We start from the raw sequence: 27,072 nt of genomic DNA on the forward strand, positions 1-27,072 counted from the left end.
ATACCTTCATGACGAATAACGTTAAAAATTCTTGCCAATTTTTTAGTGCATGACTTTTAGATATGCACTTTCTTTTAGACTGGGAGTAGTATATCTATATATGCTGCTGCTTTAAGACGATGAAAAAAATCGAATGATTTTGACGAATCACGTTAATTTTTTCTCCAAAAAATAACGGTAACGATAATTATTAATTATATGATCACACAATAAAACAAATTTTGTTATATTGTAATGAAATTTGGGGTTCATTTAAGAATTGAATGCTTCTTTTTGTAACTTCATTGGGGTGTTAAAGCGTTGACCGAAGTACATTTTATATGAAGCGCAGAGGCGCTTCATTCTAAATATGTGCGACCGGTCAACGCTTTTACATCCCTATGAAGTTACAAAAAGAAGCATTCAATACTTATAATTACATTTTTGAGCTAGGATAATGAAAACATGAATTTTATCAAGTTTTTATTTAATTCACCTGTGAACTTTATCGACGGACCTCGTGTTATCATGAATGATAAGTTTTATTCTGTAATGCAATTGCTTAAGGAATAACATGTTATAATTTATGCAGTTAGCCAATCAAAATAACGTATTATAATGAATAAAATTGAGAATGGAAATGGGGAATATGCCAAAGAGACAACAACCCGACCATAGAAAAAACAACAGCAGAAGGTCACCAACAGGTTTTCAATGTAGCGAGAAATTCCCGCACCCAGAGGCGTCCTTCAACTGGCATACATACATCTAATGTAATTATTTGTATTTGTATATCTTAAATATGGATTCGTGTTGTATGGGATAGTGTCTAGTGCCTTTGTATTGTTCCTCATTTAATTTGTCACTATATTGGCTCTTTTAAAATCATAAAATGTTTCACTGAAGTCTAATTCTCTTCTTATGACTCACCAGTTGGTCAATTAGAACGAAATTCAAATATAATTAGTTCAGTCAACTAACTCCTCATCAAGCTAATGACAATTCTGTGAAATATGAATGGTGATGCTGATGAAGGAGATGGAAAACTTCTCGGAAAAAACTGCATCTTCGCCCCCGCAAAACACAGGTACTCTGCGTCCATCCTGTTTACTGGACTTTTTAATTTTTTTTTATTAAATGTAAAATTTGTTTAGCAATTAAGAGTGTGAATATTTTCAACAGACTAAAAAAAATAAAATACCGAAATATCGTCACAGTGAAATTTCATTATGCATCCATGAGGTTACGTTATATCTACGATTGTATGGATGAAATTTGTTCCCTAATAAAAAGTATATTTTGTGAAGTTTAATGAGGATATCAAGTCCTTAACAGCCATAAATTGGCACGAAATTCACCCTGTATCAGTTTTCTAAATAATGAGTAATATGACTGATCTACCTGTCTTTTATTATGTAATATTGGATGGGAACCAGTCGGGACATTTTATTTCCGGTTAAAGTTGTTTATATTGCCAACTCTTTTCGCTTGGTTTGACGTATGGATATTTCGTAAATACCGATATCCTGGACGGAAAATGGCTTGTTGTGGGCCAAATGCGATTCGAATTAAAAGTAAGTCGTACATTTTGTAAATAAACTATTTTGATCACCTATCTTGGTTTGGGATCTGAAAACCTATAGACTGAGGTATTCAGATCTTAATCAATATCATAGGTATAGTACGTTAAATTATCAGTATGATTTCTTATATTGTCTTATATCATATTTGAATTTCTCCACATGAATGATTACGGATACGAGCGAGAGATGAACTATTTTAAATCGTAAATAAGCAACAAATTACTTCTTGTCACGTATATCAATTATTTTATTACCAAATTAAAGAAAAATTCTCTCATGATTTAACCATTCGTAATATTTAATAAAACGTCGGGTACTACCATCAAAAATCGTCAATAAGATTAATTGGCAGTAAATCCATTGTTTTGTCAATGGAAAAAAAAATAATAAGACAATTTTCATGAAATTATTTAAGTCAACAGGTACATAATTTCGAATAAGCTCATATATATCACGTTTTCCTTCGTGTCACCAGAGACATATAATAAAGGATAAAACTAATTCTTATATGAAATAGAGATCATCAACACACAAAATTACCTACATTTTCACTAGTACTTGTAAAAGAAATTGTATATTGGGTAAACTTTAATGCTAGGTTTAAACTGGTTGTAAATTGATAAGACCCTAATCAATTTATGTTTTTATAACACTTAATCTGTAACAATAAACTCATCATAGATACCAGAACCTAATTTTGTATATAGGCCAGACACGCGTTTCGTCTACAAAAGACTCATCAGTGACGCTCGAATGCAAAAAAGTTTAAAAAAAAATTTAAAAAAAGCCAAATAAAGCACGAAGTTTCCACCTATGCCAACATTTTTTCATACAATTTTATACCTAAATTTCAAAATGTTGGCATAGGTTGAATAAACCCATTCTGTAAAGTTTGAATTTAAATTGTTTGAACACATGATCTTTAAAAATCTAAATATACCAATTTGGCAAATATTTCCAGATCATAAGACAAGAGCATTTAAATGTTCTTTTTAAAAACCAAATTCGGTCTTCTCTTATTACACGAAGACTCGTTGACCTGAGAGAATATTATATAAATGTAGATGATCATATGATATACTGTTCGTAAATTTAAACATGAAGACAGCTTGACATTTTTTTTAAATTAAAGTTTGAAAATCAAAAGACACATTTTAAAGTTAAGTACAAAAAGCCACGAACATTATATAGAAGTTGTCTCTTTAACTTAAACATTAAAAGTTATATTTTCGTTATTTATAAAAGTTTTATGCTGATATTTTCATTTTTATAAACAAAATGTGGCATTTTGATATAAAAATAGAAATACAAAATAATAAATAGAGAAATAAGTGAAAAGGAAACATCAGAAGTAAACAGAAATAGAAAAAAGTGCTTACGAGGTCATATATTATAGGACTACATACAGTGCCAAGTATTTTCAGACGTGCAGACATAAATTATATTTTAGAGGAAACAGGAGTGTTTCGAATTCCAAAAAAAACCCTTGTCTTATTATAAACAGAAGTGTTTGATCTACACAAAACAGACTAATAAATACATAAATCAGGCCATTAGTATTCTCGTTTGAATTGTTTTACATTGACATTTCGGAGCCTTTTAAATGTTGGCCTTACATAAATGTTGTGTTTATATCGTCCCAACTGAAGATAATGATGGGACAACAAATGAATACTTGACAACCTTTTAAGAATTTCTGTGGACTGTTTATAGCATCTACATTGCATCCTCTTTCTTAAAATATGGTTATTTTTCAAACAAGTGGGCTGTGCTAGAAAAACTAAAAAGTGGTAGCATCAAACTATTATAACTTTTAAGGGATGCATATGTGCTTGAATCCCACTATTGTATTCCAACTAAATGGTTTATAATACAGACAAAAGTATCAAAATGGTACTAAAGAACATAAAAGCAACGAATCTATTTCTTTTCCTTTATATTATTCTTGCTCTCTTAATTTATACGATGCTACAATAGTAGTAGTATATTTATATTTCGCCCCCCCCCCCTATTTTTATTTTCCTGTGTTGTGGAAAATAAAGCGCCTGTGAAGAAATGTTTAAAAAACATAAGACGAAAAAAAAAGGCCCCTGCAAGATGTCTTAACCAACGCACTGTAAACGAAATACCGATAGCTAGAGTTCAGACAAGAAATTAATCTTCAAAACATGTTGATCAAAAATAAAATTTGATCAAGATCGACGAACTCTTAAAACTATTAAATATTTTAATTCAACAGGAAGGTTCTGCAAGGTATTATCGGAAGAGTGGAAGTTTAGACAGTCACTTAGGGCACAACAAGCGGGAATTGATACTTTGATAAATGTTCTCATTTAGTTAGTAGCTTTGATAAACACAACGTATCGTCCAAATTAGGCATTGAGCCTAAAGAAGCAGCGTAACTCTACTTGATTATCAACATTCCATTTCAACTGTGTAGTCCTCAATGCTCTTCAACTTCGTACATATTTGGCCTTTTTAACTTTTTAGATTCGAGCGTAACTGATGAGTTTTTTTGTAGACGAAACGCACGTCTGGTGTAAATACAAAATTTAATCCTGGTATCTATGATGAGTTTATTTCCGCAAAGTGTCCTTAGATTTGTCAATGAATTGTACGATATTGATATCCGACTGTTAGAGAGTTATGTTATTTGATTGGTATTCCCATTGGAATAATATACCATTATATTTATCAGATATGTCTTATTGATTGGAGGAACGTCATATACTTTCTAGCTAACCCATACCAACAGCGTAAATTCAATGCATCGTTGGTGATAAATTGTTTAGCCCGATGTGATGATTTGAAAGACTTCGACAAGCTTGAACAAGAGGCAGAAGATACTTCAGTAATAACACTGTATTTATATGCTGCTTTAATACTTACCTTATTTCATACTTTGCCAAACCCAGATGCATAATTCATTGTCGTTTAGTACCCAATGCGAAATATTGCTGCATTTGGTCATGAACAGCGTTTAATGTTGTCCTATAAGGCTACAGTGTGATAGAATAAAATGCATTCATAGAATAATTCTTCGGAACATCAACCCTACAGTACAACAACGTAAAAGAGATTAGAGATCAACATACCGTCATCTAACAACTATAGGCAACAGCCTTCGTACAATCACACAGTGACACGACAATTAATGACATCAGCGGTATGGTTTCGGACAGACGCATTGACATACAAAGAGGTGCAATATTTTTTGGTGATCAGAAGTTGATTTGTTCTTTTTTTACGTTTATGAGCAACAAACGATGCCAGAAGAATGCACATTTAGAACTATTTTCAGAGGCTTTTACTATAACCATTAGGAAACATACTGCTACATCTAAGTACATGAGTGGCAAAAGAGGTTTATCAATATGCAGAACACGCACATCCATTTGAGCATATAAACGAAGAGAAACAAGAATTTGTGGCCGTAGAACACCACGATCAGCTCTCTCTCTATATTTTTTTTTATTCAGCTAATCGTAAAATTGGGGTAAAACTCTGAATTTTCAATATAATTTTGAGTAGTTCACATCATAATAAACACGTGTACTAAGTTTAAATTTGGGGTGAACATATCTTTCTGTAATACCTTTCCCGAAAACTATAACCTGTATGAGAAGGTGCTGATTTCACCATATAATTAGTTATCAAAGGTACCAGGATTATAATTTAGTACGCGCGTTTCGTCTACATAAGACTCATCAATGACGCTCATATCAAAATATTAATAAAGCCAAACAAGTACAAAGTTGAAGAGCATTGAGGATCCAAAATTCCAAAATTTTTATTCAGCTAATCGTAAAATTAGGGTAAAACTCTGAATTTTCAATATAATTTTGAGTAGTTCACATGATAATAAACACGTGTATTAAGTTTAAATTTGGAGTGAACACATCTTTCTGTAATACCTTTCCCGAAAACTATAACCTGTATGAGAAGGTACTGATTTCACCATATGATTAGTTATCAAAGGTACCAGGATTATAATTTAGTACGTGCGTTTCGTCTACATAAGACTCATCAGTGACGCTCATATCAAAATATTAATAAAGCCAAACAAGTACAAAGTTCAAGAGCATTGAGGATCCAAAATTCCAAAAAGTTGTGCCATATACAGCTAAGGTAAGCTATGCCTGGAATAAGAAAATCCTTAGTTTTCGAAAAATTCATAGTTTTGTAGAAAGGAAATTTATAAAAAAAAAAATGACCACATTATTGATATTCATTTCGGTGTTGACTACTTGGCTGGTGATACCCTCGGAACGTGGCACCAGCAGTGGCATCGATCAAGTGGTGTAAATAGTAATCAAAGGTACCAGGATTATAATTTAGTACGCCATACGCGCGTTTCGTCTACATAAGACTCATCAGTGACGCTCATATCAAAATATTAATAAATATAACATATCCGTTTAAAGGGAAAGAGAGCGTCATTGCCAAAAAAATCACATTATAATGAATTCGTGATATACGTTTGTACTTGATACAACGACGGACAAACAGACGAACGAACGGATGGACAGAGGCACTTATCAGAAAACATATTGTATCTTACTTTCGTAGGCGCAACATTTAAACTTGGTTTAATTGACAAGTCCAAACGGAGGGAAATTTAATTCATCGACAGTGTAAACGTGTCCTTCTATATCTTTGTGTAGGAATTATTCCCCTTTCAGTAGATTTTTTTTAATCATAAGCCATAGTTATACTACAGTGATTGCATGACTGTTTATACCTGTAAGTTCAGTGACAATTAACGATTTCATGCATAACACGGACAAGAAAAACATGTGGAATAATAATCTGAAATAATAAGATTCATGATTTTATACATACCACGGACAAGAAAAACAAATGAGAAAATAATTTTAAAAATAAGATTAACTGCACAAAATTTATTGCACCTGATGCATTTCAACCATTAATTTACACAGTGCTGCTCGAGGCCAAAATAGAGTATAATCCTTTACCTTGAACAAACAATGAAGAACAAATGAAATCAAATAGAACCAAAAATACAAACAGCCAACCGGACAAAGAAGCAGAGCTATAAAAGAAAGATAAGCATTCCTTTATTTCAAATGATTTCCAAAATGTCAGAACAGTAAATTTTATTAAAAAGATATCCGTAGTTTTGCAAGATAAGCCCATATTTGTACCTGGAATCACACGTTTTCAATAGATTCATGTTTTACATGAAACTAGCCATTTCTAGCCTGAAATATTGGTAATCTAAATGTTGTTGCAGTTACCATTCCGCTCTAAAATATAACCTCAATTGAAAATAATTTCAAGGAAAAGACAGTGAAAAAATATAAGTCCTCCCCTTTGTCGTATATGCTGGTATGAGATCAACCTTGAGAAATTGTAATAGAGAAAATGTAAAGAAAAAAAAAGATATAAGCACGACAGTTTTTTCCTGAAGGTTAACCGTTTCTTTCTACTAAGTGTCTTGAAAAAAATATCTTTACAAGAAAATTGCGCAATACTCAGTTTTAGGACATTTTGAAATTAAGATGTCAATCATGCTTAGAATTCTTATTGACAGTTGTGGAATGATTTGACAGAATACTCTGACTTCTTGTTGTTTTTCAGCTTTTGATTTTGTCATTTGATTAGGGACACTTCAGTATTTTTATGATTTTATATAGTCAACTTTCCATTTCTGTGTAGCAACATCCCAGCGGCACCAGCATATGGAGTATATGTGTCTCAATTGGTACGTTACTCTAGAGCTAGCTCAAAGAACGTTGATTTTGTTGAACGAGGAATACTGCTTTCTCAAAAGTTGCTAAGACAGGGCTATGAATTAATCAAATTAAGGTCATCACTCAAGAAACGGTCGCCATCATGAGCTGATTGGCCATTATGACAAAAGTGTGACAGAAATCATATCTGATATCCTCCCTCAGTCATAATAACCTTCCATCCTTACCGAACTAAACAATGAAACAACACGACGGGTGCCGTATACGGTGTAGGAAATGCTTACCCTTCCGGAGCACCTGATTTCACTCCCGTTTATTACTGGAGTTCGTGTTGTTTTTTATTTATTATTTGTAACTGTTGATGTAAACGTCTTTTGGTTTTATGATTCTTTGTTAACTCCTTGGTTTTGTCTTACTTTTTGTATAAATCACATTTTATAAAAGGTATTTTCATTGCTAAATGAATCATAGTTATTATTCATCAAGTACTATGGGTTTAGCCCAAATTTCTAATGTTGAGGATGATAAACGAACATAACAAAAGTCTAGTACGGATGACCTTTTTTGTTACCAAAAACTGTTTTAGGAAAAGTTAAGACGATGCCTTGTAATGATCAGGTAAGTTTATATTTTTAAATGACATTTAATGACGTAAGAATTGAACAAAAAATATGTCTAATATGTTACGAAAACATTTCCTTTTTAAAATGTACATTAAACTTTGCATTTTTTGTAGGACCAACTGCACCTGTAGTAAAGACAGGCTATCTGAAGATTCATGAAAGTACGTATAAAAAATAGTCAACATAAATGACAAAACTTTGACAAAAATAAGGATAACAGTATCACGAAAGAAAATAGCAATTTTTGACAGGTTAAGGATATTAATTTCATAGCTGAGAGTAATAGATAAAACAGCAAATAGTGCACTGAAGCCACTCTTTTTGATGCGACAAAAAATCTTATCAAACTCGCTATTACTATATCAACGAAAAAAAATCTTTGTTAGTTGCGACTTTCCATTTATATGTGTTTAAGATATCTTATTAATGGCACATCACGTAGTAAATTGAAAAAAAAACTATAACAGAACGTTTTTTTTTTAGAATATCCCGTTCTAACATTATCATTTATAAATATTGTATCTTCTTGCAATTATAGATAATAATATTTACTATTTTCTAGATAATTAAGTGCCAGTCTTTGTAAGAATCAGGCAATTTAGGTAAAAATTAAACATGATTAGAAAAAACCCACCGAGCTAATCATGCTATTTAATACTAACCATCATCCTGAGTTAAAAATAATTGGTCTTTTGTTTGTGTGTGTCTGGTAATATCAAATAACTTGGTTAGAAAATTGGTTAGTATGATAGCAAATTACAGAGTTATCTCCCCTTTTTTGTTAATTTCTAGTGCATTTCAGCCAAATTGTATCTTCTATTACCAGAACAGAAAATGGAAATGAATGTTATTTTTGTGCAAAACTACATATTATGAACTGAAATCAATATCAAATAGGGTGGTTTTTTTTTTATCATGTTTTCACCACTGCCTGATTCTTAGGCAGACTGGCGCTTAAAAAAGATAATGTCTACGAAGTCAGAAATATGAATGTTGTTTTCCATTCGTTTGATGTGTTTGAGCTTTTGATTTTGCTATTTGATAAAGACTTTCCGTTTTGAATTTTCTTTGGATTTCGGTATATTTGTTTTTTTTTCCTTTAACATCACATAAATACACCTTTGTCTGTAGTTTATTTCTAATATGAAGGTTTATAATAAATATCAATATACATAAATTTGTTCACAGAGGGATTCTTTATCAAAGGCTGGCAATCTCGATATTTTGTACTGTATCAAGACAGCAGTCTAATATGGTTCTTTAACCACAGTAGCTACCAGCACATGGGTGGTGTCAAACTGAAGGTGACTTTTTAAAACTTTTTTTGTTGTATATTAAAATTTTAATATCGTCATTTGATTGTGAAAAAATCATTGAGGATATCTGGCTAATATTTTTATTCGCCAGACTCGCGTTTTATCTACAAGAGACTCATATTTGCATGAACCTCCAATAAAAAGACTCTACAGGGCCAACGAAAGTACGAAGTTAAAGAGCTTTGAGGAACCAAAATTCCGAACGTTTTGCCAAATGCAGCTAAGCTAATTCATTCCTGAGGTAGAAAATCCTTAATAAAATTGAGAATGGAAATGGGGAATGTGCCAAAGAGACAACAACCCGACCATAGAAAAAACACAACAGCAGAAGGTCACCAACAGGTCTTCAATGTAGCGAGAAATTCCCGCACCAGGAGGCGTCCTTCAGCTGGCCCCTAAACAAATATATACTAGTTCAGTGATAATGAACGCTATACTAATTTCCAAATTGTACACAAGAAACTAAAATTAAAATAATACAAGACTAACAAAGTCCAGAGGCTCCTGACTTGGGACAGGCGCAAAAATGCGGCGGGGTTAAACATGTTTGTGAGATCTCAACCCTCCCCCTATACCTCTAGCCAATGTAGAAAAGTAAACGCATAACAATACGCACATTAAAATTCAGTTCAAAAGAAGTCCGAGTCTGATGTCAGAAGATGTAACCAAAGAAAATAAACAAAATGACAATAATACATAAATAACAACAGACTACTAGCAGTTAACTGAAATGCCAGCTCCAGACTTCAATTAAACTGACTGAAAGATTATGATTTCATCATAGGAACATCAGGCACAATCCTCCCCGTTAGGGGTTTAGAATCATACCATCATAACATATATGAAAAGAACATAACCATTGTCATGCCAACAACTGGTTTTTGAATAAATGTGAGAGTTTTGATGCAGAGACCCTATAAGTGAATCAATATTAACGCCAAAATATGCAATCTTTAATGACCTGAAACAGTATCGTAACTATATCCCTTCTTAATAAGTCTATTCAAAGGTTTTGTTAGTTTTTGAGGTGAATACTGACACCTTTGTGCTTTATAAAGAATATTTCCATAAAAATTTGGATGTGAAATACCTGACCGTATAAGAAGTCTACATCGTACAAGTTGAGATATATAAACACCGTAGACTGTATGAATGAACTTATATTTGGAAGGCATAACTTTAACTCTAATTATAAAGGAGAATATTTTCCTTCTTATCATTAAGACCTTTCGTTTTAAATGTTACCAGATAAACCCACACATACATATACTTTTACCATATAACCACAATACATTTAAATCTATGATATGACATACACATCTCTAAGGTGTGCTGTGACGTTTTACTTAATATAAAAAAAAGTTATTGATGTAACTTAAGATTCTTATAAGGTATACCTTATTCATCAACTTCACGTTTACATTAGGCATTCGACAATCAAAACAAAATCTTCTTTTTACTGTCGAAAACACATATATTGAAAAAGCGGTCGACGAAATGATTGCTTTCAATTTATCTTCATACATACATAAATATAGATAATTATTCATTGATCCCTGAGTGTTTATAAAATCTCCCTGTCAAGATTAAGCTAGCCAGAATATTGTTTTCCTGTTTCTTTTCTATTTCAACGGTATGAAAACACGATTTACTACCCTCTTTGATTACTTTTAATCTAATATGGTAGTTGTCGATTTCAGATGGTAGCAAATTATATGGCAGCCGGACCAATGTGCCTTCATATAACAGGCAGACCAGAGCTTCCCAAAGGCATATTGGCAACACATATGATGGGTATACCTAATATTTTCAAGAAAGGAACAAACAAACAAAATATTGTCATGAACTGGATATTGTTTGATGGCGGAGACGAGGAAATGAAGTGAGTTTAATTTCAGATCAATATGTATGTCCTGAAAACCCGAGGACGTCCAGTTATTCAAGAACCATGTGAACACTCAAATCAGTATTAAATGTGCCCAGAATTGTTTATTAAAACCCGAAAAATACTCCTTATTCGTCTTAAATGAACTCTTTGAAAAGCATTTGTAAAATGTAATGGAAAGGAAATTGGTTTTTGTTTGGCCATATCAAAGATATCGCACAATATTTTTACACTAATATTTATTTACATATATCAATATAATTTTGAAAATTCACTCTAAACAACTCATTCACATTTGCTGTATAAAGAAACATAATTTCAATAGTTGTAGTGTTAACTTGTCACGTAAGGCGATTCAAGAGATAGACATAAGACATATGACAAAGCTTGTGTAGATGTGATAATTTTTTTCATTATTTTATATATTTTATTTTATATATTAATTTTTTACAGGGCTTGGCTAGATGCTATACAACCAACAGTAAGTACAAGACAATAACATTAACAGTAAATATTTTTTTCTGACCAGATGTGTGGTTCGGTAATATGTGTATCTACAATGTCGATCACAGCCGTAATATATATTTGAAAAATCAAAAACCTAAAACAAGAGCTGTTACAAACAAAAAAAGGACAAAAAGCAAACCAAACCCGGACAAGGAATCAGAGCTTTTTATGAGAGGGATACATTCCTTGATTTTATATGATTTCGAAAATTTCAATGAAACAATGTGTGTACTAGTATTTTCATGTCAGTACTCAGTGCTAACCATTGAACTGGTGTCACCTTCAGTGACTTGTGCCCCCCCCCCCCGAGGTATCGACACAGTGGTAGAAAAACATTAACGGTATCAGTTTACTGCGCATTCCGACAATTAATATCTCTTTAGCTATACTTGAGGTCAAATTAAATGAAAATTTCATACTTATAAATATAGCTTTAGTTTAAATACTTGAATCATCTTTGTTATGTTTCTGTAAAACAAGTGATTGCCCAATTGTATATTTAATATTCATTGAGACATTTTTAGAGAATACAATTTTGTTTTCCTTTCTGTCTGATAAATATGCAAAACAGTAAATTTAAATTTTATCAATGGAAGTTGTTTTATCAACTGAATTTTTCTCCGGATTTTTATTTATTAAATTGTATATTTTATTTTAGCTACCTCCACCACCTCCAAGACCAGAACGACCGCCTCATTCTCACCATGCAAAGCAGAATGGTCACCCACAACAGAATGGTCAACCACAACAAAATGGTCAACCACCACCATATGGATTCAATACTAATGTTGTGCATCGTAAGTGTGAAGAAGAAACAAATCTTAAAAGGTCACAAAAGAGTAATTTTTCAATGTCATTATGTTTTGTAAAATTTTGCATAGAGCTTATTCATATTGAACTTCAACATGTTCAAGTGAATATAAAAATATACTGATGAACTGTTTAACTTGAACAAAAAGGGAAAAAGATAACAATTAAAAGAAAAACAATCAACTTGATGATCAAGCTAAATTGACAAAAACAGTAAAAAAAAAAAGATTGAAAAAGAATAACCAAACGGCGTGGCGAGTAAGTTCAGGTGCTACAGCAAATCCTGATAAACTATTGACACTTGTTTGTTAGTCATTGAAAGTAATAAATCGATGATATGTCATATTCGCTAGTGTCCCAAACTAAGAAAACAGTGCGGATATGACAATAACGTATAACATATCCATGGCCATCATAGTGAATAAAATAATGATGTTAGTCACGATAGAAGGAATAATTAATTGTATTCATTTTAAGTTCGGTAGAATATATGCGTTTAAACATAGTCACCAAACTCTGAATTATTTTAGAGAGAGTTTATCAACTATATACATCTGATATATCGGAACGTGAAGCTAAAGGATAATGCTAGATGTGTTATTCCCCATTAGAAGTTTCTGTATAAATTAAGCACTCTATAAATAAACCAACAAGTCGGCAAGAGTAGCAGAGTTGGTTTCCATGGAAATGCCGATTGTTGTTGAGAAACCCGTCCTCAAACATACCAAATATTTTATCGATCAAGAAATCATATATCTTGATATTGTTTCAGATTTGTTTTTGTTTAAAGGTGTTTAAACATGACCAAAGATGTAACAATTAATCAATAAACTCATCATAGATACCAGGATTAAATTTTGTATTCAAAGCAGTGTTCTTCAAACCTCGTTTTGAGTGTTTTTCTCTACGAATATAGTTAAAGCAAACAAAATGTGAAGTCGGTGATCCTATGATTATTCTCATTAGTGAAACGAAACTTTATCTAACAGCAATGTTTCACATTTTTTTGAAAATGAATTAATTGTTCATTGAGAAATAAAAAAAAAGGTTTTCGTCGATTTCATTTGTTTTCTAATACGTCTAACATCTACCTATTTCAAGACTATTCATTTAATTATATACCACAAAAAAAGATATTCGAGTTCTGGTTTTGATGAGAGTAAAAGTGTACATTATAAATTTTAGATGGAAATAAGAATCAATCTCCCTTAGGGAAAAAATCCTTTGATTGATGAACCTGTTATATCATAGGCATGTTTTGATTATATAGCTCATGAGGTATTCAAGTCCAATTTTATTTGTATTTAACGTTCAAAAGCCAAATACATGTACATTAAAATTCAGAACAAAACATGCTAGGTCTTTCATAATATAAACTATGAAATATGTACAACTTGTATAAACTGCAATCTGATTCAATTTTTCCTTTTGCAGCTGCTAACAACAATGCTGGTAAGTCCGGTATTTTCAATTAGTTTTTAAAAAATGTCACTGTATTATATTCAAACTATAAGAAAAAAGTAAAATCACAAAAATACTGCATTCCGAGAAAAATTTAAAACGGAAAGTCCCTTATCAAATGGCAAAATCAAATGTTAAAACACATCAAACTAATGGACAACAACTTTCATATTCCTGACTTGGTACATGTATTTTCAAATGTTGAAAATGGTGAATTGAACCTGGTTTTATAGCGCTAAACCTCTCACTTGTACGACAGTCGCATCAAATTCCACTATATTGACAACGATGCGCGAACAAAACAAACAGACACAATAGATCATATATTGTCAATTGTACAATGCAACAAGAATAATGGCAACTGTGTGGTGAAAATTTTCCCTGGCTGATATTTATTTATGGACCGAGTATCGTTCATCTGAAACAGTGTATAAGAAAATATTTTTTTTTTTTTTTTTAAAGGATCGATTAAGTCATGCCGTAAGAACTTTTTCACAATAACATTCGCATTATCTGCTGATTTCTAGATTTATATTGCTCACAATGTTTGCTGCTTAAAGATTAAGTATATCCATCATAGCTTTCAAATTCTTATGTAAAAACACTATTATAGGTCGAAAATCACTATTTTAGGAAAGTATTTTACATTTTGTCTGCATCTCGGATAGTTTTCATAAAAATACAAATATGTGTTAAAATCATCATTCACATAACTAAGAGTATACATTTTCATTCTAGGCAATGCTTAAATTGCAAGTGGAATCAAAAGAAGTAAAGATTATAGATTAAATGAAAATATGTTCTTTTATGATAGTATCTTCTTTTTTTTTAGCTTACCCACCAACAAATAATGGCTATCCACCTAACCAGCAAGGAAGACAAAGACAGAATGGTTAGTAAATACAAACAAAAGATAAACAATGTATTCGTTGATGTGGAACTTTTCAGCTATTGAATGCTTTAAACAATATATTTTGGATACAGTCTTCTTGGTCTTATTCATAACCAGAGATCTGGGATCCTTGTCGAAATTCAGCTTTTCGTCAAGTAAGACAGGTTTGTCAGGCCAACTTAATCAGAAATATGATACAAAAATACTTGAAAGTGTTTTTTTCTTTGCATCTAGATTGTAATTATATGATTTATCAAAATCATCCTTCCAAAATGTGTGTGTAAGTCATCATAATTTGGTTGATCTTTATGGAATAAATGTGACCCCGGAAATCAATTATGAAACCACAATCCTGTTCTCTTTGTCTCGACAAGTAATATTTAGATATTCAGATATATATAAGTAAATGATCTAACCGTCTTTTGCGTGGGTTCGTGTTATTCCGTCTTTTGCGTTGGTTCGTGTTATTCCGTCTTTAGTTTTCCGTGTAGTGGTTTGTAAACTGTTTAATATCTGTTCGTCATTTTACTTTTTTGTGTGTTTTTGATTGTCCCTGTCGTATCTTCCACCCTATCATGTATTTAGTGGTATCTTCGTGTCAATTTGCTGGCCATGGAGTAACTAAAAGTCCAGATGATTTTATATAACTGACAGTCACAAATTATCCAATTGATAAATTCGTATGAAGTGGTAGTTCCAAAAGTTCATTTTCTGACAAATGGGTAAATTTTCTATATATCAAAAGATCCTCAAATATTAATTACAACATATTAAAAATTACTTTTAAATAATATTATTTAAGGAAAGGATACTAGTATATTATTTTTTCTGTATATGATAAAATAACACCAAAAATGTGGTGCACACGGAAGAACAGTGATTATTTAAAAGTGTGCTACACATCTTTTAGGTTATTTCGAATAGACAGAAAAAACATTAATCATTCCGTATAAATTATTTCTTAATTCAATTTTATGGAGTAAATCATGAACAACGTTGATGGTCTGAATGTCACATGACAAAATTATGTCTATGAACTGATAGAGAAATAAACTTTCGGCCAATCAGAAGACTTGTCACATCTAAAATTGAATTATATAATAATAATGATTTCATTTATATATTGATATAATACCAATTACGGCCTAAGAGCTGATAGATTTTTTTAGCCAATCAGAAGACTTGTGACATCAAACATAAATTTAATAAGAATAATGAATTTATTCATTTCTTGATGTATTACCAATAAGGTCAAGGAGGTGGTCACACATCTGTTGTAGTACAGAATGGTGGAGGAGGACATCGTGACAATAATGACTTTGCAACTGGTAAGTTGAAGCAGGAATTAGTTTTGATGAAATAATCGTTTGTTAAGCTTTAACGATATTTATTAAGAATTAGGAGATAACTATATTGTATTATAAGCTCCGACGGCATCAATTTTTGATTTGATGGTCGCAAATTAAGCTTACTGGCGACTAAAATAAAATAATGTTATCTCCATTCTAATGAAACCCACAGAAAACAATGTCAGTCATACATATAGTCTGTCATACGTCGTCTGCGCTTGCACGTACTTTTCATAGCATGTATTGCGAATTGATGCCATGACAATTGGTGACGTTATCTAATCAAAAATGAACGTTACAAACAATGTTGCATTAGAATCGATATTTGACATGATCGTTTCTATATACCTAGGATTTTTTTTCTGTCAATGGTTAGGGTATAGACCTCTCATTTACTAAATACATACAATCAAAGATAAGTAATGAATTTGTTGCTTTTTGGGCTATAATATAATGATTTTACCAGGAATGACATTGCCATGGACTTTGAACGTCATAGATGTATGAAAATATCGTTATATATAGAGAAAGCAAAAAGGACCTTGCATAAACAAAAACTGTTTCTACAAAAAGAATGTGTTACACAAAAGAGTAGGAATAAGTTAGATTAATAATATAAACCTATTAGATCGATGTTATATCATGTATTATTTCAATCTAATTGTGAATTTTATTTATACTGTAAAAGAAGCTTAAAATTAGTCTTGCAGAAGAAAATGTAACAATCAATTGATAGCAATAAAGAAATATCTTTGTGGTGTAAACAAAACTGGTTTTTTTACCTTTTAAAAAAAATTTCAAATCAAACATTATCATTTGGTATTTAAACTAATCGGTGTAGCGCTATGTTCCTCGGCGACTATGTATGGCTGGTCAACAATGTTTTGTATGCAGATTGGTTTTGATATATATGTCTGAAATTTGTGTTTATTCCTTAGCAACTAAACATGCCAGGTCAGCCTTTTTAAAGAGTATATTTTTTATACTTTGATATAAATGTTTGGAGAAGACGTTACTAAGTTGAAAAACTAATCCATTTGTTCTCTTTGAGCAATAAATAACGTTTTGATAACATAATACACATTCATTGTAATTACAATTGTGACGAAAGTTCCGATTCAAACATGGAAGATGTTAAAAGGTTTCCTAAATATTTTTTTCGTTATAAATTATAGGAACAGTATTATACATTTACTAACACTGCTATTTTAATCGTCGAATGTGTCATTACTATGTTGTAAAACAAATACAAAGGCATCATTGAAACACGTTTGATTAAACTAGTTTTAATTTCACTTTATATTTCTAGGAATGGTTTTAGGAGGTGCATTAGGCTATGGTCTTGGTGGATACGGTCCAGGCTATGGATGGGGATATGGTTGGGGCTGGGGACCGCATCCATATGGTGGATACTGGGGAAGTTGGAGCAATTTTGGAAGTCATGGAGGTGACATGAACATAGAGAATAATTACTATGACTGTGATCACGACAATGGATATTACGGATATGATGACAATGATGTCGGGGATTTTGAAGCCGGAGATAATGGGGATGGTGGAGACTTTGGTGATGGAGGTGATGGGGGTGGGTGTGGTGATGGTGGTGGATGTGGAGGAGGATGCGGAGGAGGGTGTGGAGGGTGTGGAGGATAGATGTCACACCCGTTTTGCAAAACATTTGAAGGATTTTGTTTTGTATTCTTTTATAAGATATATGTTACAATTGCTAAACATAGTAACCTATACATAAATATACTAAGATCGAATGTAGGATGACACACATTTATTGAATTTTCGTTTTTTGTCTTTTGTATGTCTTTCAACCAACAGATGGCAACAGGTCTGCCTAATTTAAGAAGTTTGTGTGCCATTTATCATGAATCAATAACAGAAACAAGTCTATGTGGATATTTTGGGCATGCATTTGAAATGCACAAGTCATAAATTTACAAAGACGAGCTTTTCGTTTTTATATAATTTTAATTGTGATATAAATGTAAGTAGACATATTCACACAGGTTTTGAATAATTCGCTTAAAGGTTCAAATGAAACTGTCTATTTAGTATGCCATTACAGTTATAAAACTTGTTAACAAATCAACTGAAAGATTGTCTCGTTACCGTTAATTGTTTTTATGAGACAAACATAATATATACAATTTTTTCATGTTCCAATTTGAGATTTATAAATATATATTTTATTTGTATTTCAATGTTGATGTGCTAGACAATTTCATTTGGGGAAATTGTCTGTCATTTCAGTTGTGATATAAGTAGTCATTACAGTTGTGATATAAGTAGTCATTACAGTTGGGATATACGTAATGAAATCCGTCCATAATTTAGTTACATTTATATTCGATATGGAATACCCCTTTACATCGATGTAGACTAGTACTTGGTTTTAGATGTATATAGTGGGTTTTATCTTATTTTGATTGTGTTTATCTAAATTTAATTTTTGCTGTTTTGTTTTGTTTTTAAAATTTGTTGCATTTATAACTATTTCTATGCATTCTGTCTATGATATAATGAGAATAATACTCTATAAATTTCTTGCATACGAAAAGCTTTTTCTTGATTTATCCTTTTACATAGGTTTTCAAACATTTTGCATCATTGCTATTTTCTGTGACATATTAAGGTAACAGGTACGTAAATGTGCAATCTCACGGATTTTAATAAAATTTTGCAAGTAATAAGGGGATGTGGAACTGCATATGAATATTGAAAAAATTATATAAGTAACTTTTATAATTTCGGATTTATAGCAAATTGAATTTTCTGTAGAAAGGAGTACAAATGCATAGGATGCACGTAAATATTGAAAAAAAATATTGAAAAAAATGACTTTAAATTGCGTTTTCTCAAAAATGTGTCCTACGAATTTTCTTAAAATTTTTTATGTTATTGCTTCTTAATTTTCCGTTTTATTAATATGAAAATTATAGTGGGTCACCGAATTCGTTTTTGATGTATAAATCATTCAAGTCTCTTTGTTATATCTAAAAACGTCAAAAAATACATTTCTATCGACGACGTCACGATTATTTTTGCCTTTTCGGCGCTTTTTCCAAGCTGAACAGAACATTCAACTTTTCATATACAAAAAACGAATTCGGTGACCCCTATAAATGTCATATCAATAAAACAGAAATTTCAGTAGCAATAACATATTGTTTTTAAAGAAAATTCGTAGGACAGGATTTCGCGAAAAGTTAATTTTAAGTCAAATTTGCTGAACTTTTTAACGATATTTACGCGTATTCTATACATTTGTACTACTATTTTCCAAATTTTTATTTGCTGTATCTCAGAAAGTATAAAAGTTAAATATATAACTGTTTCGGTGTTCATGTGCAGTAGGCGAGTGATATGAGAGCCAAATTTACATTTTTAATGCACCTACCTAACACACGGCTAAATTACATATCACTGGAAAGCTAAGAATGTGTACTTTCTAAATATCCCGGTCGTCAAAAGAAATTATGGTGCATTTTTTTTTAAATCGAGGTCAAAGGTCATGGGTGCAATTTCAATTCACGGATACTTCCAGTAGAATAATCGAGTCAAAACAAATGCAAAAACGAAACATTTTTATAGGAATGCTGTATTACTGTTGGGAAAACATATTTCTATCATAGTATTAACTAATTTTGGTTGATTTTAACGGTAACGCATGTTATGTAACGTTTTCTCTCGGAGTCTTTGAAAATCAACCATTAGGTCACACAAAATCTATAGTCGCCCTTGTATTATCTAAATCTTATAATACCTCCATATCATTTGATTACACGTATTTACAAACATATATCTGCAAATTTGATAGTAAATAATCCGAAACAAAATATTTGAAGCAAGGGGAAAATATAACATATGACGTATCTTTAATTGTTCAGAAAAGTCCCATGATGAGCTGTACATCAAAATTGAGGAAGCGTATGGTCTCCTGTTAGTTTGAAAGCCTGCCAACCGCTTCAAGATCAGACAACCATAGAGCAGATTTTTTTTTATTATTGTAGTGCAATATGTTGAGTCTGGATCATACCGCAATTTCATTTACATCACTAAATCAGATATGATTAGAGTACTAACTAACATTACTAAAATGAGTAAAGTGCTACTAGTATATTTATATCAACAAATTGACAATTTTGATATAAAACATCACAAGGAAAATATGATCACTCATTGTACGTCAAACTGTTTTCGATTTTACTTTAGTCGGCCGCCGTGTATCTTGAGATATCTAATTAATCAAACAACACTTGGCAAAGTAGTTTGTACTTTTTTTAAATTACGCTAGTGATGACGTTCATACGGAGCCCCGCTAGGGACATGCAAAGAAAAACATATATATTGTGCGCACAAAATAATATATTGTGCGCACAACTTAATTATATTGTGTGCACAAATTGATATATTGTGCGCACAACTTAAATATATTGTGCGCACAAAATAATATATTGTGCGCACAATATGATATGGTGTGCGCCAAAAATTAGGTAAACAGTTTTCACTTGACCATGAACTCATTTTATTGATCATTCAACAAGGTTAGATGTTCGTGGTTTAGACGAAATCTCAGATACCAAATGCAATAGTTCTTCTATATTTGGTTGTATGAAACGATTTTAATGTCTAAATGGCAACTTGACAGGTGTCATCTGACCTTGACCTCATTTTCAGGGTTAAGTGGTCCGGCGAAGTAATTTTTTGTGTTTTGGTGTATTTCTCGGATACTATAAGCATTTAGCTAGATATATTTGGTGTACGGAATGTTTGTATGGTGTAATTGTCTATCTTGCAGTAATATTAATCTGACCTCGATTTTATATTCATGGTTCGTGTTATTTGATTCTTGTTTGGTCTGTTTTTCAGATACTATAAGGAATAAGTGAACTTTATTTGTTTTATGAAATGATTGTAATGAATATATATTTGTCTGACCTTGACTTTATTTTCATTTTTTAGATACGATAATAAAGGTATAGTTTAACTGTATTTAATGTACAAAATAATTATAAGGCGCGCATGTTTTATAAGGTTTGTTTCTCAGATACATTTGGTTCTTCAATGCAGCAAGAAAATCTCGCACCCAAAGGCGCGTTCAGCTGGCCAATAAACAGAAATATGTACTAGTTCAGCGATAATGGACGTCATACTAAACTTCTTAAGTGTTTCTCGTTTCTCGTTTTTTATATAGATTAGGCCGTTGGTTTTCCGGTTTGAATGGTTTTACACTAGTAATTTTGGGGACCCTTTATAGCTTGCCTAAGCTACGTGTTAAAGACCGTACATTGACCTATAATGGTTTACTTTTATAAATTGTGACTTGGATGGAGAGTTGTCTCATTGGCACTCATACCACATCTTCCTTTATCTATCCAAAATATATAAAAGAAACTAAAATTTAAATTAATAGAAGACCAACACAAAGGCCAGAGGCTCCTGACCTTTGACGGACACAAAAATGCGACGGAGTTAAACATTTTTGTGAGATCTCAACCCTCCTTTTTTTACCTCTAGCCAATGCAGATAAAAAAAACAGCAATACCGACAGTAAAACTCAGATTAAAAGAAGTCCGTGTCCGATGTCAGAATAGGTAACAAATGAAACTTAACAAAATGACAATGATACATAAATTAACAAAAGACTAGTAGCAGTTACAGACATGCCAGCTCCACACGTCCTCAATTAAACTGATTGAAAGATTATGACTGTCTTAATTATTTGAATATCAAGCACAATCCCTCTCGTTAGGGGTTGCGTATCATACCATCATAAAATATGTGAGAAGAATATAACCCGTATTTGTATGAGCTATGGTGTATATGTATTATGTTGTCTTATTGGTACTCGCATCGATCGCAATCAATCGGGCCACAAGTATTTGAATAAATGATGCCCCAAAACGGACCATATTTGGAAAAGTTGAATCATAATTGTTTCGTTTGTTTTCAAAATAAACCACTGAGGAATACTTTTTCATTGACTATTCTTTTAATCAGAATGAATCTATAACTTGGCCTGAAACATTTGTACACAACTCTTAAAAAAATTCTAAATCATAATTAGCATACTGTTCCATGTCGGAAACTTGTTATTCAGTGGTAGTCGTTTATTGGTGTGGTTCATATATGTTTATCGTTTTGTTACAGTCATTTTGGGCCTTTTATAGTTTGCTGTTAGGTGTGAGCCAACGCTCCGTAATGAAGACCGTACTATAACCAATAATTGTTAACTTTTAATAAATTATGATTTGGATGGAGAGCTGTCCCATTGGCACTCATATTGCATCTTTTGATTTATATATGTACTCAGTTTTATCTCTATTTGATCACAACTTCATGGTGAATTTCTTAGACTGAACACACCGTCACATTTCAATAACGAACAGTACATTTTGGGTCAAAACCGTACTTAATCATGAACAAACATAGTCATCTTTAATGATAAAAAAAACTTGTGTACGTGTATTCAGTTTACAGTGGATTTGACTTACTCTACACTTTTACAATGATATGATTAGAGAAACCACATTATTCATTTAAGTTGATGACACTAAAACTTCATCGTAAACTATAACCAAATCATGTACCATAAACAGTGACGGATGGATGAACGGACGTAAAGACTTTTAAATATAATGGCCATCTCTTTCGTCGACGGAGCATAACAAAATCAAAGTCGTGAATTGAGGAACATGTCAGTCTTGTGTCAATCAAAACAAAATCTTGAGATTTTCTGAAATAAAGTATCATGCATAAGTGCAAATAGTAGTTGTATATTTGTTACAAGAAAGTCTACATAGGTTCGATAGTGTCCTCGGTCTATTGCCAAGTCTGTTTCAAACCGTTCCAATAAACTCTGATATAAAGTGGAGGCTTCCGACGCATCTGTTGGTGAACCAAGTATCAGACGAAATAAACGTAATTTATTCAGTATTCATGTCAGGTGTCGATACAAATGCACTGATGATATTTTGCTTGAGTATTTCCATGTTATCTAGCCCCATTTCAAAAGAGAACCTTATGCATTTCTCCATTCTGTCACTTTAAAAAGGAGACATTGAAGCCCCGTACCATATGTAAGGTTAAATAATTTAACGCACACTATATTATGTTGTGCGCACAATATATTTAATTGTGCGCACAATATGTTTAAGTTGTGCGCACAATATATTTAAGTTGTGCGCACAATATATTTAAGTTGTGCGCACAATATATTTAAGTTGTGCGCACAATATATTTAAGTTGTGCGCACAATATATTATTTTGTGCGCACAATATATTATTTTGTGCGCACACTATATTGTTTTGTGCGCACACTATATTGTTTTGTGCGCACAATTTATTTAAGTTGTGCGCATAATATAATTTTTTTATTTGCATGTCCCTAGCGGGGCTCCGTAGTTATTCTAATATTGAACCTTTTATTTGTTTTTTTTTATGTTAAAATCCCGTTAGCGTATAACCTAAATGATCGAAACGTCGGACCAATGGGATGTTTGACCATTTAGGTGTCGGAATATTGCGATATCGGAATATTATAGCTTTATTTTAACTTGTAATCTCATCATTCTTATCGGTCAACATATCCATACAAAGACAACTTCCTTGGCATGGGCATATATCAGTACAGCAGAGGTTTTGCTCAAAGCGGACACAAGATCTACAGTATACAGATTGAATTAAAAATTGGGAATGGACATGAGGGATTTGTCAAAGAGAGACCAACCCGTTCAAAAAGCAGGCAACGGCCGAAGACCACCAATGGGTCATCAATGCAGCAAGAAACTCCCAAACCCGGAGGCGTTCTTCAGCTGGTCCCTAAACAAAAATGTACTAGTTTGAAATGATAATGGACGTCATACTAAGCTTCGAAATATACTCAAGAAATTAAAATAAAAAATCATACAAAACTAAGAAAGGCCAGAGGCTCCTGACTTGGGACAGGCGCAAAATTGCGGCGGGGTTTAACATGTTTTTGGAAATCTCAACCCTCCCCCTATACCTAAACCAATGCGTAAACAGATCAAATCTTGTAGAAAGTTGGATGACATCATACCGGACCGATGTTGCCTTTTAGCCAACCAAAGTCATACGGAGAACTTTTATTGTATCTGTGGTTAGGTCGACATTGTCTTGGATAAAATTTTGACCCCCAGAAGAAAAATAATGCCATGTAGAATGTATGCCCCATTTTCAATTTTTCTAATCTCCTGATCAGTCAAACATGTTAATAGTTATCAAAGGTGTGTCCATAAATATGTTATACTTGTAATGATAAACCTAAATGAAAAAGAGTTAAAAAAAATATTTATACATAATATACATTCTACTAAAGCCATACATCTAAGAACTTTGTCAATAGGAATATCGTACGCTTTATTAACTGCCGCAGATACGCCATCATCCAAAAGACAATACAGAAATGTTTTTAAAGCAGGTGGCATAATTTCAATTGAATAATCCAGTGACATGTTTTTAAATAATGGACATTCATCTGATTGGATTACAACTTTACCCTATATCTGCTTCCGTAAAATACTAGTAGCATAAAGTGCTTGCAACCAGTTTCGCAGTCACTGCTCAGATCTTTAAATTTGACAGACTGTATATCACAGTCATTTTAAACCGGTAATTTTTCGTCATTACGGCATAAGACAAAATTATAGAGCTACTGTATACAATATTGGATGTACCTTGGCCTTGTTGAGGCTGTATACATGTAACTATAAATTGACCATATATTTTTAGTTTTTGTTGAAGCTGATAATATGTTGTGTAGTTTTCTCTGCGGCGATCCTCGGGCAGAAATAAAGCCCGGTTAACTGATCAAGTAATTAAAGTTGTTAACCAGTATACTTCCTTGCGTACAGGCACGTCATCTTTAATCGTCGAAATGTTAGTAGAAGCTGTTTGATGTTCAGAATTAAATAGCTCTTTACTCTCTGATTTCAAATTTTTTAGCAAATATTTAGCGATGCAAGCTCGATGGTATAAAGATTTAATAGTATAATTATCATGAGTTATTTTGTAAATCAGATCATTGTAGGAGATATATGTAGTAACACTCAATACAGCTTGAGTTTGTTCCTCAGAGGATACCTTATGAAGTTGTGTAACTTGCTTATAGGCTTTATACATTTGCAAAATATACAAACCGAGATAAATCAGAATGAGTTGTAGATCTACTGCCCTCGTTGATATATTAGAAGAGACTGGTCGGTAGAATTAGTACATGGAGTACAAAGTCTTTGTACAGACAAAACAGAAGATGATAGGTTGTGCTTACTTTTGAAATATTTATAGCTGATCTTATGATATTTTGTATTTTCAAATGGGATGTTTTCATTTTTTCATATCTGTAAACTTCATCTTTTCGTTTTCCCACTGCGGCAATACAACTGTATCTTCATTTAAGTGTTTAACTTCATAGTTTCTTTGTAGTAAATACATGACAGACTATACATCTGTGTCAATCAATGGATAGTTTTTGCTTTTTAGCATAGAAAGGGTTTCATTGTGAACTGGACTGTGAAAATTTGACACGACTCGGAAGATTTTCGACAATTTTCCGATACGATTCCTTATTTAGAAAGGGGTGAATTCTACAGAACTCAAAAACTATGTTTTACTTTGTTCTAAATGATTTGATCTTAATTTCGGACGATTTTATATCTATTTAAGCTACACTGAAGTTAAAGATAGAAATAGAACCGTTTAAATATGATTTATTGTACTCTAATAGCACTATTAAGTACACGGAAATCGACTAATATATTCAGTAAAAAAACGATAACGAAATAGATAAGGGATTCCGGAAACTATAGTGATTTTACCCAACATCATAAAATTACAGAAATTCGTGATTTTAAGAAACGTTGAGATAAAGTCTTGACTTTGAATGAAAAAACGATAACTGGTGAGTAATTTGGTGTGTACTAAAACGAATAGAGTGCAAAAGCATTTAATACAAATTTAAAATTTTTGTAGATCCGAAAAGGTCAGGATTATGAAAATTTTCGTACAAAATGTCAAATATTTAGAAGGAATGCAAAAGCATACGGACTTACAGTTGTAAATATTGTTTTTCATTATTTTAAGAATCTAATTCACTTAATTATTCTGTCTAAAAGAAGAGATACGACTAATTTCCTTTGTTTGAAAAACATGTCGTAATTTTATAATTTTCAACTAATTTCTGAAATAAACGTCAATTTTACAAAAACTGCACCGTACGATTTTGTGACGACCGGGCAAAAATCAAAGTTAAATCATTATTCTTTCATTTAAAAAAGAAATTAGCCGTGTGTTAGGTGGGTGCATTAAAGTCCTTAACTAGACGTCTTTTTCAAATATTACACTCGCCTACAGTCCCTGATACTCTAGTTGTATGCAAAATTTATAGAATTCTGCGAGATCATCCATTTACGTACCTGTTACCTTAAAGTCATATGAAACCTCAAATTAAAAAAAAATATGCATAAATGGATAGTTTTCATTATACAACTTATGTACATATACTTTTTTCCAAGGAAAATTCTTTAATTTGTCCACATTTAGAAGAAGTTTACTTATTTTTAATTGCTTGCTGCCAGGAAGCAATTCGCCGACATATTTTCCGTATGCATAGTGACCTAAACGTGACCCTCCTCGTAAAAATCCGGTGATAGCAATACGCATGAATCTGTCATTAAAATAAACAATTACCTGATTGTATATGTTAAACGCGTGCAAAATACCAATGCTTTTTGTTGATCATTTACTATAAGGTGACAATGGGTAAACTTCGGCTTCAAAACACGGCATTTAATGAGTAGCCATATTTGTTAAATCATAACAGACAGAGAGAAAAAAAATTGACGATTATACGATATATTTGCGTAAAAAATGATAAAATCGTGCACAGAGGACTAAGTTTATGATATATACATGCATTGGTTC

General features: G+C 32.1%; 1 protein-coding gene across 1 annotated transcript; it reads left to right on the forward strand.

The window, feature by feature from the left end:
- The first annotated feature begins 1,428 nt into the window (after positions 1 to 1,428).
- LOC143068846 (uncharacterized) lies at positions 1,429 to 18,688 on the forward strand. Its single transcript, XM_076243185.1, has 10 exons — positions 1,429 to 1,553; positions 8,013 to 8,060; positions 9,088 to 9,203; positions 10,916 to 11,097; positions 11,554 to 11,581; positions 12,266 to 12,404; positions 13,852 to 13,869; positions 14,711 to 14,770; positions 16,021 to 16,098; positions 17,429 to 18,688. The coding sequence occupies exons 1-10, from the start codon at positions 1,517 to 1,519 to the stop codon at positions 17,770 to 17,772; spliced, it is 1,050 nt and encodes a 349-aa protein (XP_076099300.1). The 5' UTR covers positions 1,429 to 1,516; the 3' UTR covers positions 17,773 to 18,688.
- Positions 18,689 to 27,072: the final 8,384 nt, after the last annotated feature.

This window comes from Mytilus galloprovincialis, chromosome 3 (genome assembly GCF_965363235.1).
Source record: "Mytilus galloprovincialis chromosome 3, xbMytGall1.hap1.1, whole genome shotgun sequence".
Lineage (NCBI taxonomy): Eukaryota > Metazoa > Mollusca > Bivalvia > Mytilida > Mytilidae > Mytilus > Mytilus galloprovincialis.